The sequence below is a fragment of the Misgurnus anguillicaudatus genome, chromosome 9 (genome assembly GCF_027580225.2).
Source record: "Misgurnus anguillicaudatus chromosome 9, ASM2758022v2, whole genome shotgun sequence".
Lineage (NCBI taxonomy): Eukaryota > Metazoa > Chordata > Actinopteri > Cypriniformes > Cobitidae > Misgurnus > Misgurnus anguillicaudatus.
The window spans coordinates 341,915-362,706 of NC_073345.2; the positions used below are offsets into that span (position 1 = coordinate 341,915).

General features: G+C 37.3%; 1 protein-coding gene across 7 annotated transcripts in view; it reads right to left on the reverse strand.

The window, feature by feature from the left end:
* camk2a (calcium/calmodulin-dependent protein kinase II alpha) overlaps positions 1 to 20,792 on the reverse strand; it is a 496,915-nt gene that overhangs the window by 92,366 nt on the left and 383,757 nt on the right. For 5 of the 7 annotated variants that reach the window (XM_073871008.1, XM_073871009.1, XM_073871007.1 and 2 more), the window contains 2 exons: positions 14,755 to 14,830; positions 11,299 to 11,393 (listed from right to left, as the gene is read on the reverse strand). The exons of the other annotated variants lie outside the window; for them this stretch is intronic. In XM_073871008.1, coding sequence (XP_073727109.1) covers positions 11,299 to 11,393; positions 14,755 to 14,830 — 171 coding nt within the window. The remainder of the gene's footprint in view (positions 1 to 11,298; positions 11,394 to 14,754; positions 14,831 to 20,792) is intronic. 7 annotated transcript variants of the gene reach the window in all.

Below are 20,792 nucleotides of genomic sequence, written 5' to 3' on the forward strand. Positions count from 1 at the left end.
GGTTTTTACCGCTCATTTAAACGACGCGTTGATCGTTTTTGTCATCGTGCTCAGACGCAGCTCCGCGTCTCACTCAGAACCTCAAGAACGCGCATTCGCACAGGATCATTTGACATTACTGTAGAGATGAGTAGGGATGGGTATTGTTTGGGGTTTTTTCGATACCGGTGCCAAATCGATACTTTTAAAACGGTTCCGGTGCCTAAACGGTGCCTAAAGCGGTACTTTGAAAAAAAGAGTCACAGAAAGATGGTAGATGAAAGTACAGCATAAAACATTATGAAAATTCTTCTCTGTTTGTCATTTGTTTACTAATGATTTGCCTAAAGCACCATCATCTTTTAAGACCTGCATTCTTGATTTCTTTTTCATGAAATTTTTGATTTGTGAATTAAATAAAATCTTCTCAACACTCCACTTTGAGCTCAGAAAAATGTTCTATGATTGGTTGTTAATAATCTGTTCAATGATTGGTTAAAGCCTACGCGGCTGCCGCTCACAAAAAGATAAAGGGCGAGTTCTAATCGAAAGTGATCCTCCCTATGTCCTATTCCCTTCGAAGATCAGATCTCTTGAACTCTAGAGAAAGTTGCACAATTGTGTCTCATAGTGTGGCTAATTAAACACACTTGGCAAATAGAGCAATAAAATACAGCGTCTTTTTCTCTTTATTTGGATCGACTGTTCATGCGAAATCCTCTTCGTGAAGTGCCCTTCAATGGCGCAAAACAGCATTTGGAATTCATCCAAAATATTTTCTTATCGGCTTGTAAAACCATTCACGTTTTGACGCTTTCTGCTTGTCTCCGATGAACTTGACACTTGTGACTGCCGTGGGCCATCTCAGGCCAATATCAGCCGAAGTACTAATAAAAACATTAGTGAGGTAATACGTTTTAGCAAATTCTCTGAAGGAATGTTACCATATAAAATATAAAAAAAGCTGCCATCAGATCAATTGCGGCATTCACGCGCTCCTCTGAGGATCTCATTTTCCAAATTGTTCTTTTAAGTCAGAATATAAAAATAACCTGGATATATATTCTTACAAAATTTGTTCGATTTGTATTATTAGGGATGTGCAGATGAGGATTTTTTCACATTTTAAACTTATTAACTCATTCACCGCCATTGACGAGTTATCTCATCAATTATGAGTTAATATTTAACTAATAAACATGCCTTTCTGGACGAATTTCAAAGTGAAAGTGTAATACCGCTTTTATCCACTAAAACGCCAATTTATCAAAAACGGAAGTTAAAAAGATTTAAATCATTTTGAACTGCCTTTATGTTTGATAGTCATTCTGAGTCTGATCTCTAACATAAATTCCTTTACAAAAACGCATTTTTTTAAGCTTTTTGCTCAAAAATGTTGTATTTTTGAAGAGAAATATCCATATTTCAGTGGTCAAATTAAGTGGAAAAAGTAAATATATAATGAAACGTTTTTCCCCATTTTGTTTTTGTTTGTTTGTTTGTTTGTTGTTTGTTTGAAAGCAAAGGGTGTGTTCTTTAATCTGATATAATTTGTATGTTTATATATTTATAGAAGATAATTTTTCCTGCAAGGAATTTTGTGAAACTTTTGTTAAAATCACAAAAATGCAGGTGGGCAACTTTTCTCAAAAAGGCTGGCGGTGAATGAGTTAAACACAGCGCATATTTTAAATGAAAATATATTTGGCAAAGAAGTTTAAAAGTTGGCTATTTAATCTTTAACAATACATTATTTAATATTTCTATTTATTAATAAAATTAATTTTTAAAATGTTTGTTCATTATTACTCTTAACGAAAAACTCAACTCCAATAAAATAGTAGCTCCAATGACAAACTTGCTTATATTGCTTGTTTATTAATCAAACGAATTCGACGGATGGTATCTGCGTTAAAACACAAATAAATGAAAGATTTATATGACATAATTTTCATTACTACGAATGCTTATTTGTTCATTTTTTTTTTATTAAAACAGAACAACAATAAAAATGTAAAATGACTCGCTTATATTAAACAAAACGTTTAACAAAAAACGAATAGACGGTAAACATTTTACCCGCCCTATAACATAAATAAATCTAAGATCCTTAGATTTTTCAAAACAAATGATTGGTTTCCCTTTTTTATCAATATAAAACTACAATAATGTAAAATATGAACAAACTCACCTAAGTTAAGCGAAGAAATCAAACTTGAATCCTCTGTATTATCAAATCTTTCCGACTTTCACATTCAAGTGAATTTTGTAAGTGAGGAAATTATTTACACCATATGAGTGCAGTATAATTTAACTAGCGATTGTGCTGTGCTTGTGTGATTATGCTTTTTGCGCTACAGAGAGCAAAATACTTCAGTCAACCGTTCATGCATTAAGAGGCACCGAAATGAGGCACCGAAATCTGTGTTCTGATTCGGTCCGGTAGGTACCGCCCATATAGGCTTCGGTGCCATAATGGCACCGCGTTTCGGTACCCAACCCTAGAGATGAGAGATAGAGAGAGAGAGAGAGGTAAGAATGGTGCCCATGTCGAAAAAACGTAATAAACGTCTAGAAACAAAGTATTAAAGTATGTATAGCCATGTCACTCATCTCATTACAATATGTTAACTAGATAACTGGATACAACTTATTGTATAGTTTAATAAAATAATGTATTTTGATTATACAAGGTAATTACGACCTAACTATAGGTATTTTTTAACTAACTGCTGACCAGCTTAGGGAATCTCTATGGCTAATTTATAAGAGATATTGCTGAATCAGTATGTTGTTTTTCTTGTTAATTGAGTCTTTTTGGGTAGCCCATCTTATGCCTAGAATTAGTCAAGGAGGTTGAGTCTTATAACTTCCTTCAAAGTTTGATCAGTTGTGCATAATGACATGTGCACCAAATGCATATAGGGTGTCAGACTCATAGATTTGCATAATTTAAAGTTAAGGTTTTAAAGTTTGTGTCAACATGTGGCACAGCTTTAAAACTGAAACTTAAAATCATATCAGAGGTACAAAATGTCATTGAAACACACCAGTGGCTTTGCTGTCATCAGGATTAAACATGTTACCCCTCGAACCCTCCCTCCCAACAGAGCCTCGCCACAAATCTCAATTTAACCCCTGTACATATACTATATATATTCTCATTATTTTTTAAACACATCTATAGTTATGCGCTGGCACAGAGTTAGACTCTTTTGACTCCACACAGAAACAGCAACGCGTGCGGCATGACATAAGGAACATCCTAGATCTGTTTTTTTTTCCGCTCTTCTTTATTCTTTTTTATGTATTATAGAAGTATCGGATCGGGACTCGGTATCGGCAGATACTCAAAATCAAATGACTCGGACTCGAGGGCAAAAAAACTGATCAGGACATCCCTATATATAGGTATACCGTATTCAAGCAGTCAGGTCAGTCAGGTTAGTTTCTGTCTAGTCACATGTGAAGGCAATTAAACACGCTTGGGCTGCTCTCTAGTGGTAAAGTCACATAAAATTTTTTATTTTTACATAGGGTTCAATTGGATATTTTAAAGTAAAAATAACATAATATAGACACGTTACTGCAATGTTTTTTTTTATCTTGGGCATCTTCACATTGGAGTCCCGAGTTCATATAAAAAATTTGGTTTAGATATGTTAAAGAAATCCTGAGATATGAACTACTTCCTGTTTGGCGACTATGCCACATGTATATTTTGGGCTGTGATGGGCAAATGCTTCCAAAAATCAAAAATCTTTCTAGTAACTTTTGTGAGGCTTGGTCCAAGAATCGTGTATGTCGAGTTCGTGAAGTTTGGACAAAATTTGTGACCTGTGAAACTTTTTTAAAGTTTTGTGTTCTATCCAATATGGTAGATGAACGACATGGATCTGTGACGTCATCTTCTCAAGCAACTTACACCGGTACTGCCCGAACATTTTAAAGTGTGAACGGTGTCTCTGTGTCAAACGGTCTAGTCGCTAGAGCTGGCCAAAAAAATCTACCCCGGAATAATAATAATAACTAGAAAATGCACTTCCAGAGGAACCGCAAAAGTGTGCTTGCTCTGATGCGGTCATTAACGTGTAAAATTTTAGAATGTTTTTTATCTTGTGCATCCTCGAATTGGAAATCAAATCCTCGCATTGTGAAAGCATTGCTGAGACACACACACACACACACACACACACACACACAGAAATGTATACAGGCTTGTAACCAGGGGTGTTTCCAGCATTGAAGGACATCCGGGGCTTAGCCCAGACCATTTTATGTAAATACAGGGATCACTAGCCTACATCACCTGCTCTAGCTAGCCTAGAACCAATAACGGCTGTGCTGCACATGTTCAGTGTTTTCTTATAAAAAAAAATTTAGAATTGTAATTTAAATCATTTTAATTTTTGGATGAGCAATCCCTTTAAGGTGCCCTATTTTCACACACTAGTTTTGTACATAATATACCAAAATTTCTTCTTTAGTACTTAAAGCTCCACTGTGTACTTTTTTGAGTTAATTCTTAGCAAAAACCCATGTTTTCTTTCAAAAGTATGTGCTCATTACTTCCACCCACTAATCAAAGTATTCTTGTAAGTGTAGAATCTGCTATTTAAAATACATACGGTCGAGTCGCTCGACTGGCTGAATCCATGTTGTGCCTCCATCTTTGAAATACATTCGCCGACGAGGGACATTCCTGAAATTCAAGCTCCGCCTTTCACGCTTTCAGACTACATTCACGCTGGCTGCTAGCTGAAGCCTCCGGAGGTTGCATGTGTAGGCGGTATATGTCATCAAGACAGTCTTATTTCTGAATATTAACAATTATAAAGCTGACAATTATTCTTAATTAATTGTAAATTGATGAAATATGGTTATGACTTCCGAATGTAATGCTCAGTTAATTTAAATAAACCAGGCTTGATGACGTATGCAGCCCGAATATATGCGACCTTGTAGACTGAATCCTTCGGATTTGAAAGCCTGTTGAAGACCTATTTTCGAGGACATTAAAACACGTCGCCAAGGAATCGAAACAGGGATTTAAAACGACAACGTGACAGGAAAAACAACCAGACCAAAGTCAATATTGGAGTAATATTTAGTTTACCAAGATGGGGCTAAAGGGACACCGAACTTGCCTATTTCTATCTTCTCCACAGGTAATTAAGCATATTCGTTTACATCTATACAGTCTATGTTGTAAACTTGAAGTTTTATAGTTCTTTGGCTAACTATAGCATGGTTATGCATAACACTTGTTAGTGTAAACACGCATGTGGTTTAATGTGTTCAAACAGCCACACGCCGTCTCTCCACCCATTTATGTAATCTGAGGTACTGAGATAAATGTTTTTCATCTTTTCTTTTTAGCCTTTCATTGATAAAACTAACGCCGCTGATCTGCGCGTCTTTCGTTTCATTTTACAAGAGTGTGAAAGTTGCGCGATCTTATTTCACCAATATCAGAGAAAGCTCTTATATGCACTGACATGTAACATGTTTACTTAAAACATAAGCATTGGACTCTGACATAATATTAGTTTGTCTCCATTTAAACCTGTCATTACTCCCGCTCATGATTAAATGACAGGAGAGGGACTCCTCTCCAGATTACTGAGGAGATGGTCTGTGGACAAGCGGTCGAAAATGGACAAAAAGAGAAGGATTTAAAAAGTGTAAAAGTGATGTGTCTCTCTTGTCCACTTGTGATCCGATCGGCGAAAACGCATCTTTAAAAATACCAAGTGTAACAGCCCCTGGGATATTTTTCCTTGCGTTGATGAAAAAGGAGTGTCTAAGCTACGTTTATGGTTGCTTGTTGTATGTGATTTTAACATACAACAGATATATCACATGAAAATCAGACTTTTTCCATATTTAACATAAATCTGTGTGCTTTGACGGATCACAGGCAAAGGACATTGCAAATTGTTCATTTTTTTCATTGCTTTTGCTTTGTAGCTACTGGAAGCCATGTTAACCTTGGCATGACACGGCCGGGCCACCGTACGAGTTAAAACGCGTTCCAAATGGGGGGGGGGGGGGCTAGAAAGTAATATTCAGTTGGTTGTCAAATAGAATTTTACCGCTAGATGGGAGTAGATCCTACACAGTGGAACTTTAAGATAATCTTAAAAACATGAGGCTTAAAGGTGCAGTGTGTAAATTTTAGCGGCATCTAGTGGTGAGTTTCCAAATTGCAACCAAAAGCTCAGTTCACAGCTCACCCCTTGCTTTTGAAATGCATAGAGAAGCTACGGTAGCCACCACCAGACAAACATGTCATGATTGGAGACAACGTAATAAAAAAGTTTGTCCATTAAGACTAATGTAGAAACATGGTGGCACAAAATGGCGACTTCCATGTAAGGGGACCCTCGGTGTATGTAGATAAAAACATCTCATTCTAAAGTAATAAAAACATAACGGCCATATAAGAGCCATATGAAAGGTCTTTATATACCCCTGATAATATAGTTTTGTATATTATTTTGCATGTAGATAAAAACGTCTCATTCTAAAGTAATAAAAACATAACGGCCATATAAGAGCCATATGAAAGGTCTTTAGAATGAGACGTTTTTATCTACATGCAAAATAATATACAAAACTATATTATCAGGGGTGTATAAAGTAATAAAAACATAACGGCCATATAAGAGCCATATGAAAGGTCTTTATACACCCCTGATAATATAGTTTTGTATATTATTTTGCATTTCTGTCAAGAGATCCTTCTAAAAATTACACACTGCACCTTTAATGTAGGCCAGAGTTCACGTCACCAAGAGCAGCAGATAAAAGCTGAATTTTATTGATCATAAGCTCATTTTTAAAATAAGCGATAGGAAAGAGCGACAGCAGCACTGATAGCCTAATATCATTGCATTTCTTTACTATTTATGAATATGATTGTGTGTTGAGCGTCTACGACAGGGCTATTCAATTAGTTTGTCATGGGGGCCAGAAATATATCAGTGACAACTGCATAACAACATAAGTGCATTGTAAGATACCCGAGTAAGCTTTATTCTACATTTAAAGGGGTAAATAAGAGCCATATCACACTCATTGCGAATTTAACTTATTAACTCACTTAAGTACACATAACCAAAAGTTTATAATATGGAACATAACATTGTTTTATGCAGTTTTTTGTCAATGCTAATTATTTCACGACCTCTATTTAAACTACAACCGCCATCTTAATAACTGGCAAACATAAGGCTAGCTTCTAATAAGAGAAATTATACTTTTAGATTTCGTCAGGGCAGTAAAATCAGGTGTATGTTTGTCAGCGCGATACGCATACAGGGCTGCAGGTGCTGGGCTGTGAGCGATGGCCGATGAACTTAAATTGCACTCTTGTGTGAGAACGATGACTCGCATAATATTTGATCCTTTGTCTGCTTTGAACTTAGGAGAAACGCCATGATCTTTTATCTAGTTCACAAAAATCGTTTCCTTTATTAAGACATCTAATGTCATTGTGGATAAGCAAGTGATCATTGAGCCGACATATCAGACAACAACTGTCGGAAAAGGAGTTGTTGTAAGCTGGAAATACAATAAATAAAGTTAAAACAGCCATAGAGTCCGTGGTCTCTTAACTCACCACTGTCAGTCTTTGCATCTTGACGCGGGCAGACCAAAGCGCGAATGCACGTGAAGGGGCGACTCGCGCTTTGCATCTCATGCAACAGATGCATGCGCATCAAGATTGCGACCCTGTCCTCTTGCTTTCCATATGAAATCAATGCTTCGCTGAGTGATTGACAGCATAATGATTGACAGCATAATGCAATCGATCGTGTTCCCGTTAGTTAAGCATACGATTTAGATATATAGCTTTCTTATCTGAAGATTATGTAAATGGCATATCTAATAGCTGTGGCAAGCTGTGTTTTAATGTGTCATAAATTTCTCAAAGTCATGACTGTTTAAATACACTTGGCATCACATGCATTATTTAAGGTAAAGTGACACTTTTTCGCTTCAATTCACAATCATTTAAACCATGCAGCTGTTATAGAGCCGATGCCAAACGATCACTGTTACGCGAGGACGCGAAACTGACGCGCACGAATACGCGACTTTACAAACTAATACGTTTACAATGTATTACATTGATGAAAAAGGGAATTAAACTTGTCATGCCATATATTACTGAAATAAAAGAAAGGGTTTTACGTCTGAATCCCCGAAACATTCCTACCTGTATGTGAGACTGCACGTTCTCCAGAGAGCTCGCGTTGATTCACGCCTTCAGAATATAAAATCCATTGGCAGTTGTGTGCACAAACGTATATGAGAAATATTAATATTCCATCGGATTTAGTATCAAATAATCCTCAGTATATATAGTTTTCAATAGGCACCCACTTAGTTTCGGTCTAGTCACGTGTGAAGGCAATTAAACACGCTCGGGCTGCCCTCTACTGGTAAAGTCTGATGGAAATTTTTATTTTTACACAGGTTTTAATTGGACATTTTTAAGTGGAAATAACATAATATAGACATGTTACTGCAATGTTTTTTTAACTTGGGCATCTTCACATTCGAGTCAAGAGTTCATATAAAAAATTTGGTTAATAAATGTTACAGACATATTGAGATTTGAACTACTTCCTGTTTAGCGACTACGCCATAGGTATATTTTGGGCTGTGATGGGCAAATGCTTCCAAAAATCCTTCTAGTAACTTTTGTGAGGCTTGGTTCAAGGATCATGTACGTGGAATTTCATGAAGTTTCGACCAAATTTGTGACCTGTGAAACTTTTTTAAGGTTTTGTGTTTTATCCAATATGGTGGAAGAACGACATGTATCTGTGACTTCATCTTCTCTCGCAACTTACATTTTAAATTTTGAACGGTGTCTCTGCGTCAAACGGTCTGGTCGCTAGAGCTGACACAAAAAATCTACCCGGGAATAATAAGAATAAGAATAACTAGAAAATGCATTTCTGGAGGAACTGCAAAAGTGTGCTTGCTCTGGTGCCGCCGATTTAGTTTGTGCATCCTCACATTGGAGACCGAAGTTCATGTACAAAGTTTGGTTTCAATACATGAAAGCGTTTCTGAGATATAAACTACTTCCTGTTTGGCGGCGTAACATTTTAGGAAAAAAAATGTCCTTTTGATGTTGTGCATCCTCACATTGGAGACCCAAATTCATGTACAAAGTTTGGTTTCAATACATTAAAGCAGGGGTTTTCAACGTTTTTTGGGTCGGGGACCCCTTAGATGAGAGAGGCATGGAGCAGGGACCCCCTAATACTTAATGTGTTAAACAGAGATATTTAAGTAAGCAGTAGCCTAAGGTACGAGAGGCTGCCTTTTCGTATTAGGCACAACGCAAAGTGGAGTAAAGTACAACTGATGACCAATCAGAATCAAGGACTGGAACTGTTTTATAAATAGAAACAAACCATATTGTCACACAGCCATACTATAATAACATGCATAATTTTTTTTTGTTAAAGTAGATTTAGTTTTTATATTAATATAATAATAATAATAATAATAATAATATTTTAAGGCATTTGCAGTGTAATATATTTTCATTTTACTGTGAATTGGACAAGGGCTTTCAGTTTATAAAGATGACTGATAGTGGTGAATGGCACAAAGACTCTCTATTCTTGTGGAGATAGAGGTTGTGCTACTTTATAATTTTGAGGTCTGTTGCCTTGCTCGTGCATCATCATTGTCACGAGTTTAAGTAACGCAGGTTTATTTTCTGCATAGCTTCATATCAGACTCAGGAGAACAACATGCAACGAGTCCGAGCGCATCTCTTTGGGGAAACTTTTTGAGAGGCGGATTTCAACCTGACTATTAATCTTGCACAAAGCACCATAACGGCGCGTGTTTCATTCATTTTTAAATGCGAGCGATAGTTTTGTCACAGTTTAAAATGCAGACGCGGTGTGGTGTCATTTGCCTGTTGAATTAGCGCTTTAAATCTGAACCGCGTGAAACAGCCGTCCAAGTTCAGAAATATAACTTAGATGAGACAATGTCGCACTGATTCTGAAATAACTTTCTGAAAGAAAGACACACATAAGATTTACCTGTTTTATGATGACTTTTCTGTCGCTACTGCTGCTTCCTGAGTGGACATGTATAATCTTTAGATATTTTATTTTGGTCCGCTGGCTAAACTGAATGCGCGCCTTCAAACCTATGCAGCCACGCACGTGCACAACTTAAAGGGGATGTAATGTTTTGTACATATATTTTACGTTTTAAGCAAAAAATAGCTTGTTGTTAAACATCATTTGGCGGACCCCCTGCAGTTCCGTCACGGACCCCCTGGGGGCCGCGGACCCCCAGTTGAAGACCCATGCATTAAAGCGTTCCTGAGATATAAACTACTTCCTGTTTGGCGGCGTAAAATTTTAGAAAAAAAAATTATTTTGATGTTGTGCATCCTCACATTGGAGACCCAAATTCATGTACAAAGTTTGGTTTCAATACATGAAAGCGTTCCTGAAATATAAACTACTTCCTGTTTGGGGGCGTAAAATTTTAGAAAAAAAATATTTCTTTTGATGTTGTGCATCCTCACATTGGAGACCCAAATTCATGTACAAAGTTTGGTTTCAATACGTGAAAGCGTTCCTGAAATATAAACTACATCCTGTTTGGCGGCGTAAAATTTTAGGAAAAACAATGTTCTTTTGATGTTGTGCATCCTCACATTGGAGACCCAAATTCATGTACAAAGTTTGGTTTCAATACGTGAAAGCGTTCCTGAGATATAAACTACTTCCTGTTTGGGGGCGTAACATTTTAGAAAAAAATTGTTCTTTTGATGTTGTGCATCCTCACATTGGAGACCCAAATTCATGTACAAAGTTTGGTTTCAATACGTGAAAGCGTTCCTGAGATATAAACTACTTCCTGTTTGGTGGCGTAAAATTTTAGGGAAAAAAATTCTTTTGATGTTGTGCATCCTCACATTGGAGACCCAAATTCATGTACAACGTTTGGTTTCAATACGTGAAAGCGTTCCTGAGATATAAACTACTTCCTGTTTGGTGGCGTAAAATTTTAGGAAAAAAATGTTCTTTTGATGTTGTGCATCCTCACATTGGAGACCCAAATTCATGTACAAAGTTTGGTTTCAATACATGAAGTTTACTTTGGACCAGGCGTGGCAACCGTATCAGATGAAACCGTCTATAACTAAAAGAGTAATAATAATTAGCAATTAGCAAAGGTAATTTAGGATGTTCACTTCATTTGTTCCCTTCCTCTATACAAATAAAAAAAATTTGTTTTATATTTCATGTAAATGCTTCTTACAGTTTTCAAAGTAGAAGCGATGGAAGTCCAACCCCTCCACCAGATTTCCCAGGGCTTCGGGCTCAAATGCTGTTACACTGGGATCACACATCTTCCTGCACACAAACATAGCTTATTTACTAAGACTTACAAATACTGTTAAAATCCTGATTAACTCTTTCCCCGTTAACTCGTCAATTAAGAGAAAACGCTTCCCTGTCAATAACAAGTATTTCCGGCAATCCGTAATACCGCTATTCCGAAACTTACCCAGCCAACATTGCAAGGTGGGGCCCATGTGGGCCCCAAATGGGCTTCCTATGTGGGCCCTGTATGGGGTTGTCCATGGGTTCCACTATGGCCCCACGTGGGTTGCCCACATGAATTTGATATAGAAACTGAGTGGGGCTTATGTAGGGCCCAGCTGGGCAACACACATGGGGCCTATATGGGCCCCATATGGGCTTCCAATGTGGGCTCTTCATGGGTTTGTCCATGGGTTCCTCTATGGCCCCACCTGGGTTGCCCACATGAATTTGATATAGAAACTGAGTGGGGCCTATGTGGGGCCCACGTGGGCAACACACATAGGGCCCATATTGCACCCACGTAATGAAGCCCACGTTACATATCAGGGCCCAGAATGGATTTTTAATGGGTACTGGACTGGTCTCTTATTATGAAATAATTATACTTTTAATGCTTAATTGTAATTTAGTTAAATAATATATTTGTTTTAAATTGAAAACCGATAAAAGCAAATAATTTTAGTTCGGTAAATATCAGATTTCAGCATAAATATTCAACAGTTCATTCATCTGTAACATCACAAAACATGAAGGAGGTGCAATATGAGAAATCAAATTAAAAAACTGTAAAGGTTCAATATATCAAAATACTTTATTGTCAATTTATAACAATACAATGCTAAAATAATCATGAACATTTAAAAACTGCTAAGGCAGGTAATGACTAACAATTTAACATAACACTTAAAATAAGCATTGAAAGAAGTCAAACTCTTAAAATATTTCGAACTCAAAAACAACACAAACATTGCTCACTCTTCTGGAGATGGTCTTCTGATCATCAATTAATCTTTGCTCAAACGTTTTATGAAGAACTTCCAAAGCATCCACAGCCAAACTCATTAAATGTCCTTGCACGTTTGCTTTGATTCATCCCTGTGCAGTCTGTGAACTTGTACCGTAGTATTACATTTTCTAAAAACACAACTCAGAATAAATTACAAGTGTAACAGTTGTGAGAGACTCCTGCTGCTCCGATAGAAACCGTATCCTTGCGCCTGAGCGGAACTTCTTGTAGTTTAAATGTTTATCATCTTTATAGTTGTAATTTTAAAAGTCTGCCTATTTTAGCAAGGATTATTTAAAATATGATATTATATTATGTGATAAAAATCACAATTAAAAACATTTGAAGCAGGACTACTTTGTCAAGCGTAATGTGTCGTTGCAGTGAGCAGATCGTAATGAGGTCTCCTTATATGAAACACCTGACTCCACTAATCAGACTCCTTTCAGAATGTTTGAAACATTTCTTTAATTAACACATTTATCAAACTGATGAACTTTCTGACATTTCTTATTTTCACTCATGCTCAGCTGTGCAAATTAAAATTAATAATTGTCAGGTAAACATTACAAATATCACAAATAAATGTTAACAATAATGCATTTTTATTTAAAATGTTTTATACTGATGATATCCTATCTGTGATATTATTTGCTCTTTGTATAAAAGTGACTATAAACCAAAAGGTATAATTTTAAGAGTTTAAATGTATATAAAATGTATTTTAAGCATAAAATGTTTTGCCCACATAGGTGCCATGAGGGCCCCACATTATTATCCCACATGGGCAAACCTATATGGGGCCCACATAGGGAAACCCACATGGGACCCACATAGTCAACCCACATGGGACCCATATATATTGCCCATGTTAAGCCCATGGCCACATAAAACCCATGTTGCCCATATGGGACCCATGTGGGGCCCACATATCAATGTTAATTAAATGTAAAAAATAATGCATTTTTATTTAAAATGTTTATACTGATCAAATCATATCTGTTATATTATTTGCTATTTGTTTAAAAGTAATAATCAACCAAAAGTTATTATTTTAAGATTGTAAATGTATAAAGATATATTTCAAGAATTTTTTTGCCCACATAGGTGCCATGAGGGCCCCACATTATTATCCCACATGGGCAAACCTATATGGGGCCCACATAGGGAAACCCACATGGGATCCACACATAGTCAACCCACATCGGACCCATATATATTGCCCATGTTAAGCCCATGGCCACATGAAACCCATGTTGCCCATATGGGACCCATATGGGGCCCACATATCAATGTTAATTAAATGTAAAAAATAATGAATTTTTATTGAAAATGTTTTATACTGATCAAATCATATCTGTTATATTATTTGCTATTTGTTTAAAAGTGACAATCAACCAAAAGTTATTATTTTAAGATTGTAAATGTATAAAGATGTATTTCAAGCATAAAAATGTTTGCCCACATAGGTGCCATGAGGGGCCCACATTATTATCCCACATGGGCAAACCCATATGGGGCCCACATAGGAAACCCACATGGGACCCACATATATTGCCCATGTGAAGCCCATGCCCACATGTAACCCATGCTGCCCAGATGGGACCCATGTGGGGCCCACATGTCAATGTTGGCTGGGTTATAAAACCCGGAAGTATCGTCCTAGGGCAAACAGCTGTATGTCCATGTATGTTTTGAGGATCGCTCTGAATCTGATCTCTATCAAAAGTCCTTCGCAAAAATGCAATTATCTTTGCTTTTTGTTCAAAATTTTGTGTTTATGAAGAAATCAACCCAGATTTGAGAGGTGATAAAAAGAGGATGGTAACTAATAAAGGTTTTTTTTAAAGCAGAGGGTCTGTTCCTACATTTGATATATTGTATGTATATATATTTAAAGAAGAACATTTTCTGGAAGGCATTAAATGTTTGTTTTAAAAAAACGCTGGCGGGGAAAGAGTTAAACAAAAAAATCTTGTTTTTTATTTTTTACCAAATGGTTGTCTTCCTGTGGTTCATCTTAGAAATCAGAAAAGGCAGACTAATACTAATATATTTTATCTCGCATGTAAATACATGAACACAAGTCACGAGAAATCTGTGAAAGTGACACGGAAAAGACATCTGTGGTCCCGTCACGAAAAAAAGCTGGATTCCGTGACATGGTCATGGATAAAGTGATCAAATTTTTAGTGACTATAACACAGATTTCCATGAGATCATGTTGGTCAGCAGTAACCAGAAGCACTGCACCCCCCACCACCAAAAACCCATCTGGCTCTATTGAAGGGAAGATCATTTATTTTTGCATGGCATATTTTTCTATAAAACCTTTGGTAGATCTTAAAAATAACATTATTGAGAAATGGTTTCAGAACTCACGTGTAACTCTCAAAATCTCCATTGCTGATGGCTTCAATAAGCTGCTCAGTTACTTTGATGATTTCTTGTTTCCTTACTGAGAAGCAGAAACATGTTAAATTAAGGGCTTAAATGAAAGTCAAAGTGCAATTCATTGGCATCATTTGTATGATATACACAATTTATAATGAAAAAAAAACAAAAACATAATTGACACTATGGGAGACCACATTTGGACCCAAATGCAGTATGTATTTTAAGATTCCGAAAACAAGACAAGAACATTAATCCAAAATATTAATCCAAATATAAATAAATCATGTTTCCCTAAACAATGCTTGTCAAGAATATAGGGAAACATACAAATTAAAAACAAGAAGCATATTGACACAGTCAGAAAAATAACCAGGATGCTGTGTTCAGTAAGCAAGAACAAAAGATAAACTGAACCTGAACTCGAAAGGATGATTTGGCTCAATGGCTGTTGTGTGAATGAAGACTTGCTGTGGACATGACAGGCCATAGAGCAGGGGTGCCCAGCCCTGCTGCTGGAGGGCTGCCGTCCTGCAGGCTTCGGTTCCGGCCCAGCTCCAACACACCTGTCTGTAATTATCAAGCAACCCTGAACACCTTGATTAGCTGCTTCAGCTGTGTTTGATTGGGGTTGGAGCTAAAATCTGCTGGACGGTATCTGGGCAAGAAAGCAAAGCCTGACTATACTGATGAGAACAGCAAACTCCTACACTGCAAAAAATGTTTGCTGTCTTAATTTTTTTGTTGAATCACAAGTGATTTCCACTTACTATTATTTATCTTGACTAAAGATGAGTTGTTATAACCACAGATAAGTTGTTATATCTTATAAAATATAGTTGAAAAAAGTCAACTTTATTTTATAAGTTGTAGCAACTCATCTCTTGTCAAGATGAATAATAGAAAGTTGTTTTTCTGAGATAACTCAGTTTAAAAAAAAATTGTCAAAACATGTTTATTATAATGTTATTGTGTTATTATTTAGTTTTATGGTGCTACTTAGCTGTATTTTTTAAGTTATGAAGGTATAAATCAAAACAAACCAACTGCAGTTGAATTGATATTAATTGTAATGCACAACCAAAAAACAAGATTTCTGAAAAATTAAAAAAACTGAGTTATCTCGTTTTGCAACGAAACTCTTAATATGTAAATTGGACAGAGTTTGTCATCTAATTTATCTATTCAATTCAATTTTATTTATATAGTGCTTTGCACAATTGTTTAATCGTTTCGAAGCAGCTTTACATTAAAAAAAGCAGTTCACATGTAACGCAAGTGTCGTTCAATATGATTTTCTGCCTGATTCCGGACAAGCTAACAATTGTGGCATAAGTATATTTCCCAGATGAAGATTTTATCGTATTTGTTTTTCCCCGTTTTCACCAAGGTCGGCCACAATAATATCTTAAGAAGACCAGCAAACTACATTAGCTAATTCATAATTGTATTGAAAATGGAATAGAAATCGTCACCATACAAGAACAATGGCAAACGAATCAACAAGTTGACACACACACACAGAGATACTCGAAGATGGAAACACCTGCCGTTTTGCCTATTCCTCAGCAACATCAAAGGGTCAAGGCGGAATAGGTATCCTAATAAACACTACACTTTCAAAGAGTCTCAGCTCTATTGTGAAGATATCTGAACGAATAATGAGAGAGAGAGAGAGAGAGAGAGAGAGAGAGAGAGAGAGAGAACTTTATTAATCCCCAAGGGGAAACTGGTTTGCCACCACCTAAACCATACAGCCAACAAACACATCACACAACTAACACACAAAATAAATAAATAACTCTACATTTAGAGACGAGACTGGGGACCCTGCAGCAGGCTAGGAAGCCGAGACAAGGGGCGCTGCAGCGGGCTGTGGCAGAGGCTGCACCGGCTATGGCAACAACCCCCTCCTCTTCTTCTTCCTCCTCGGCCGAGGCGCAGAAGCCGCGGCAGGAGAGACGAGGACTGTGGTAGGCGCAGCAAATTCCGACGAGGACCCCTCGGACGGTGAATCCCACAAAACCCTCCTCTCCCATTTTCCACGAAGGGAGACAGGTTGAGTGAAGCTTTCTGGGGTAGGAGAGGAGGGCCTCGAATCGCTTAAGGCCACAACCCCCATGGCCATATCCTCCATAATAGGGAAAAGCAGGATGGAATGAGAAGCTCTAGTTGCGGCCCCCTAGAGGAGGGTGTCCTGCGGATTGCCAACCTGGTACCTCGAAAACAATCAGAGTCTCTGGATAGGCCCATGTGTCTGCTGGGTTCATTTGGCCTGTTCATTCTGTCACGTTACGTTTGACAGAACCCAATCGCAAGACACAGGTGTATCAAAAATAGGAATTTATTATAACAAAAAACACAAATAAACAACCCACGAGGGGGCAAAACAACATAACCAAGATAATAAATATGAATGATAACACTAAACAAGGTAACACTGAAACATAAACTAGAAAGAACACTAAACACTGAATAAACTAGACTAAACAGACAAAGTACTCACATGGATCTAACAAGGTATGGAACAAGGCATGGAATCACACATGAAACAACAATGAATAGGCACAGACTAACAAACACAAGGACCAGTGACAAGGAAAAGTGACAAGACACCCGGAACACTTGGTCTAGTTAAACCAATACTCAGACCACGGGATCTCACACAGAACATGGGCATGTCATGAACCTGCCACAAGACTAGATTAAATACAGAATAAGCTGGCAGAACCATGACAACATGACCTTCGTAGATTTCAAGAAGGCATTCGACTCAATAGATAGAAGAAAAATGTTTGAGATCCTGCATCATTATGGAATCCCAATCAAGTTGGTCAGTGCAATCAAGACCATATACAACAACTCCAAAAGTGCAGTCCTAGTCAAAGGAGAACTAACAGAAGAATTCGACATAACAACTGGAGTCCAACAAGGAGATACTCTTGCTCCTTTTCTCTTCATCATCATCATTGATTACTTCCTGAAGAATGCAAAACTCAATCATGGGAGATCTCATGGCATCAACAAAGGCGAAAACGGCTTTGTCACTCAACCAAGACAATGTCGATGAGAACCAGCAACAGCAATTTTCGACCTTGATTTCGCCGACGATCTTGCACTACTGGAAGGTAACCAAGAAGAGCTCAATCCCAACTCGATGAAACAACCAGAACAGATCGGGCTCATGGTAAACGTGAAGAAAACAGAAGCATTCACTAACCAGGATCAGAGTAAAAACTTAGAGCTAGGTAGCTAAAGGATTGAGTGGGTCAACAACTTCAAGTACCTGGGATCAATGGTCAAGTCGAGCGAAACTGACATCAGCACAAGAAAGCCCCTAGCGTGGGCAGCCTTCTGGAAAATGAAGGATATATTTCACTCATAGAACCTTTCCATTCATGTCAAAACAAAAATTTTCCAAGCAGCATGCTTATCAATACTTCTGTATGGTTGCGAAAGCTGGATTATAACAGAGAAGCTTAAATAAAAGCCTCAACAGTTTTGCCACCAACTGCTACAGAGTAATGCTATACATCAAGCGCTTGGACCAAGTCTCAAACGCAGTGATATACCAAACGATCAGTATTGACCCGCTAGACCTCCAGATACAATGCAGGCAACTTAGATATGTCGATCAACAAGTACATTCTTTATCAACCAATTGAAAGAAATGGTCGAAGAAAGTGTGGTAATCCAAAGCTTCTCTACCCGCAGTACATAGGCAAATTGATCAACAGAGACATACCACCATCAGTTGACAAAATGAAAACAGCAGCAAGAAACATAACGGGATGGAAGAAGATTGTTGACACCTGAAAACCACAAATATTTGCAGCCGCCTGATGATGATAATGATGAGTCATGTTGTAGTTCTGTTTTTCATTGGTCCTTGTTTGATTGTATACTAGGTGTTTCTTGTTACCTCGTTTTCCCTTGTGTATATAAAGCCCTAGTGTTTGTTAAAGCGACACCATGTAATATTTCAACCTTCATAATAAATTGTGATAGTACATCGACTTTAAATAGGTTGAATGACATGTCTACCATAGCCTGACGGGGTCTGTCTCGCTTTTACTCGTAATTTAAAACTTAGGGTTTCTGGTAGTAACCAGAGCACAAAAAACTACAAAATTCGACTGCTTTACGGCATACGTCACTTCCTCCACACAATTTTTTAATTACGTGAATTTTGCTGGAGGCTACTGAAGGAGTGTAGAGAGCAATTTCAATTCAATTCAATTTTATTTATATAGCGCTTTTCACAATAGTTAATTGTTTCAAAGCAGCTTTACATTAATAGAAACAGTGAAAAGCACAGAAAAGCGACAGATAGCACAACATAATGCACGATAGCATAAGCAGTTAAATTTGCTGCGGCTATGACTTAACATTATAAGCGAGAGTATTACTAAGGTAACGTCTAGAAGAGGAAGCTAAGTTAAGCCCAAGAAGGCTGCCCCCCCCCCCGGGGTAAAAAAACCCCTAGGAGAAAAAAACCCGGGCTTTTAGCCAAGGAAATAAAAAAATTCCTAGGAGGGAAAAACCCTTGGGATATATATATATATATATATATGCACACACACCGTGTTAGTGTCATGTACCTATGACACAGGCGACGATTCCCCTTTAAGGCAATTTTTTATATAAACTCACGATCTTGATTCATACATAAATGCGATCTTCTTTATAAATGACGGCGATTATCTTGCATATAGTTCCCTGTATTCAGATGCGGCATTCATGTGTTTACGTATTTATCTTTCTTTTAATGTCTATGGTATTTACATTACAATCCAGGATGCTATAGCAGTCAAACTTGCTCAAACTCGCACAGTGTAAAACCAGACCCTATTCATTCACCAATCCCTATTCATTCACCAATCAGATCCGAGGGGTTCTCTCTTCTCTCTTCCTCATTTGCTGCGTTCCGCTGTCACTCGCGTGACATATAACAAAGCGGCAGACCAAAACACATCAGTTTACTTGGATTTGGAGCGACAATTTTCACAAAAAAGAGAGGAAAAACGAGCGCCATTGCGGAAAATCCTGGTGGCGAGGGAGAGAGATACGATGCAACAACATTTGTTTCGAAAAAGGCAAGGAAATACTTCTGGTCATTTCTAAATCGGAAGGCTGCAGCCTCCAGAGGTCAAATATGCAGGCTGCATACATCATCAAGCCTGGTTTATTAAAGTAAACTAAACATTACATTCACAAGTCATAAGCATACTGCAACAATTTACGATTAACTAAGTATAATAGTCAACTTTATATTTGTTAATATTCTGAAATAAGACAGTCTTGATGACGTATGCAGCTTAGAAATTAGACATTCGGAGGCTGCAACCGTCAGATTGAGAAATGGCTTCTGCCACGAGTTCCTTATCAGAAAGTTGTAACATGACTGCGTTTCTCCCTGATGCCTCAAAATGTTGATCGTTTAGCGTTTTAAAGGTTCGACCAACGACCACCGGCTGAACCAGTTTAATCCGCTTACCCGCTTCCTATCCCTACCGTATCTATATCTATATCTATATATATATATATATATATATATATATATATATATATATATATATATTTACATATTAATCTCTCCCAAGGGTTTTTGTCCTTCTAGGATTTTTCCCACCGGGTTTTTTTCCTAGGGGGTTTTTAGTCCCAGGGAGAGTCAGCCAACTTTGGCTTAGCTTAGCACTTTACTGTATATGTAACACTATAAATACGCTTGCTTGTACGGTTTAACCTTAGCCGCTATGTTCTACTGCTTATATTATCTATTGATTTTCTGTGTTCTCCTTTACATCTACTCATGTAAAGCTGCTTTGCAACAATTAATATTTGTGAAAAGCGCTATATAAATAAAATTGAATTGAATTGAATTGAATTAATAGCTTTTTTTCTTTTCCTTACTTAGTTCCAAAATGGTCTTTATCTTTTCTGGAACATTGTTCACTATATCACAATTCTCTGTGACCCAATTCTTTAACTGCAAATATTTAAAGGTCACATTCTTTCTGATCCCA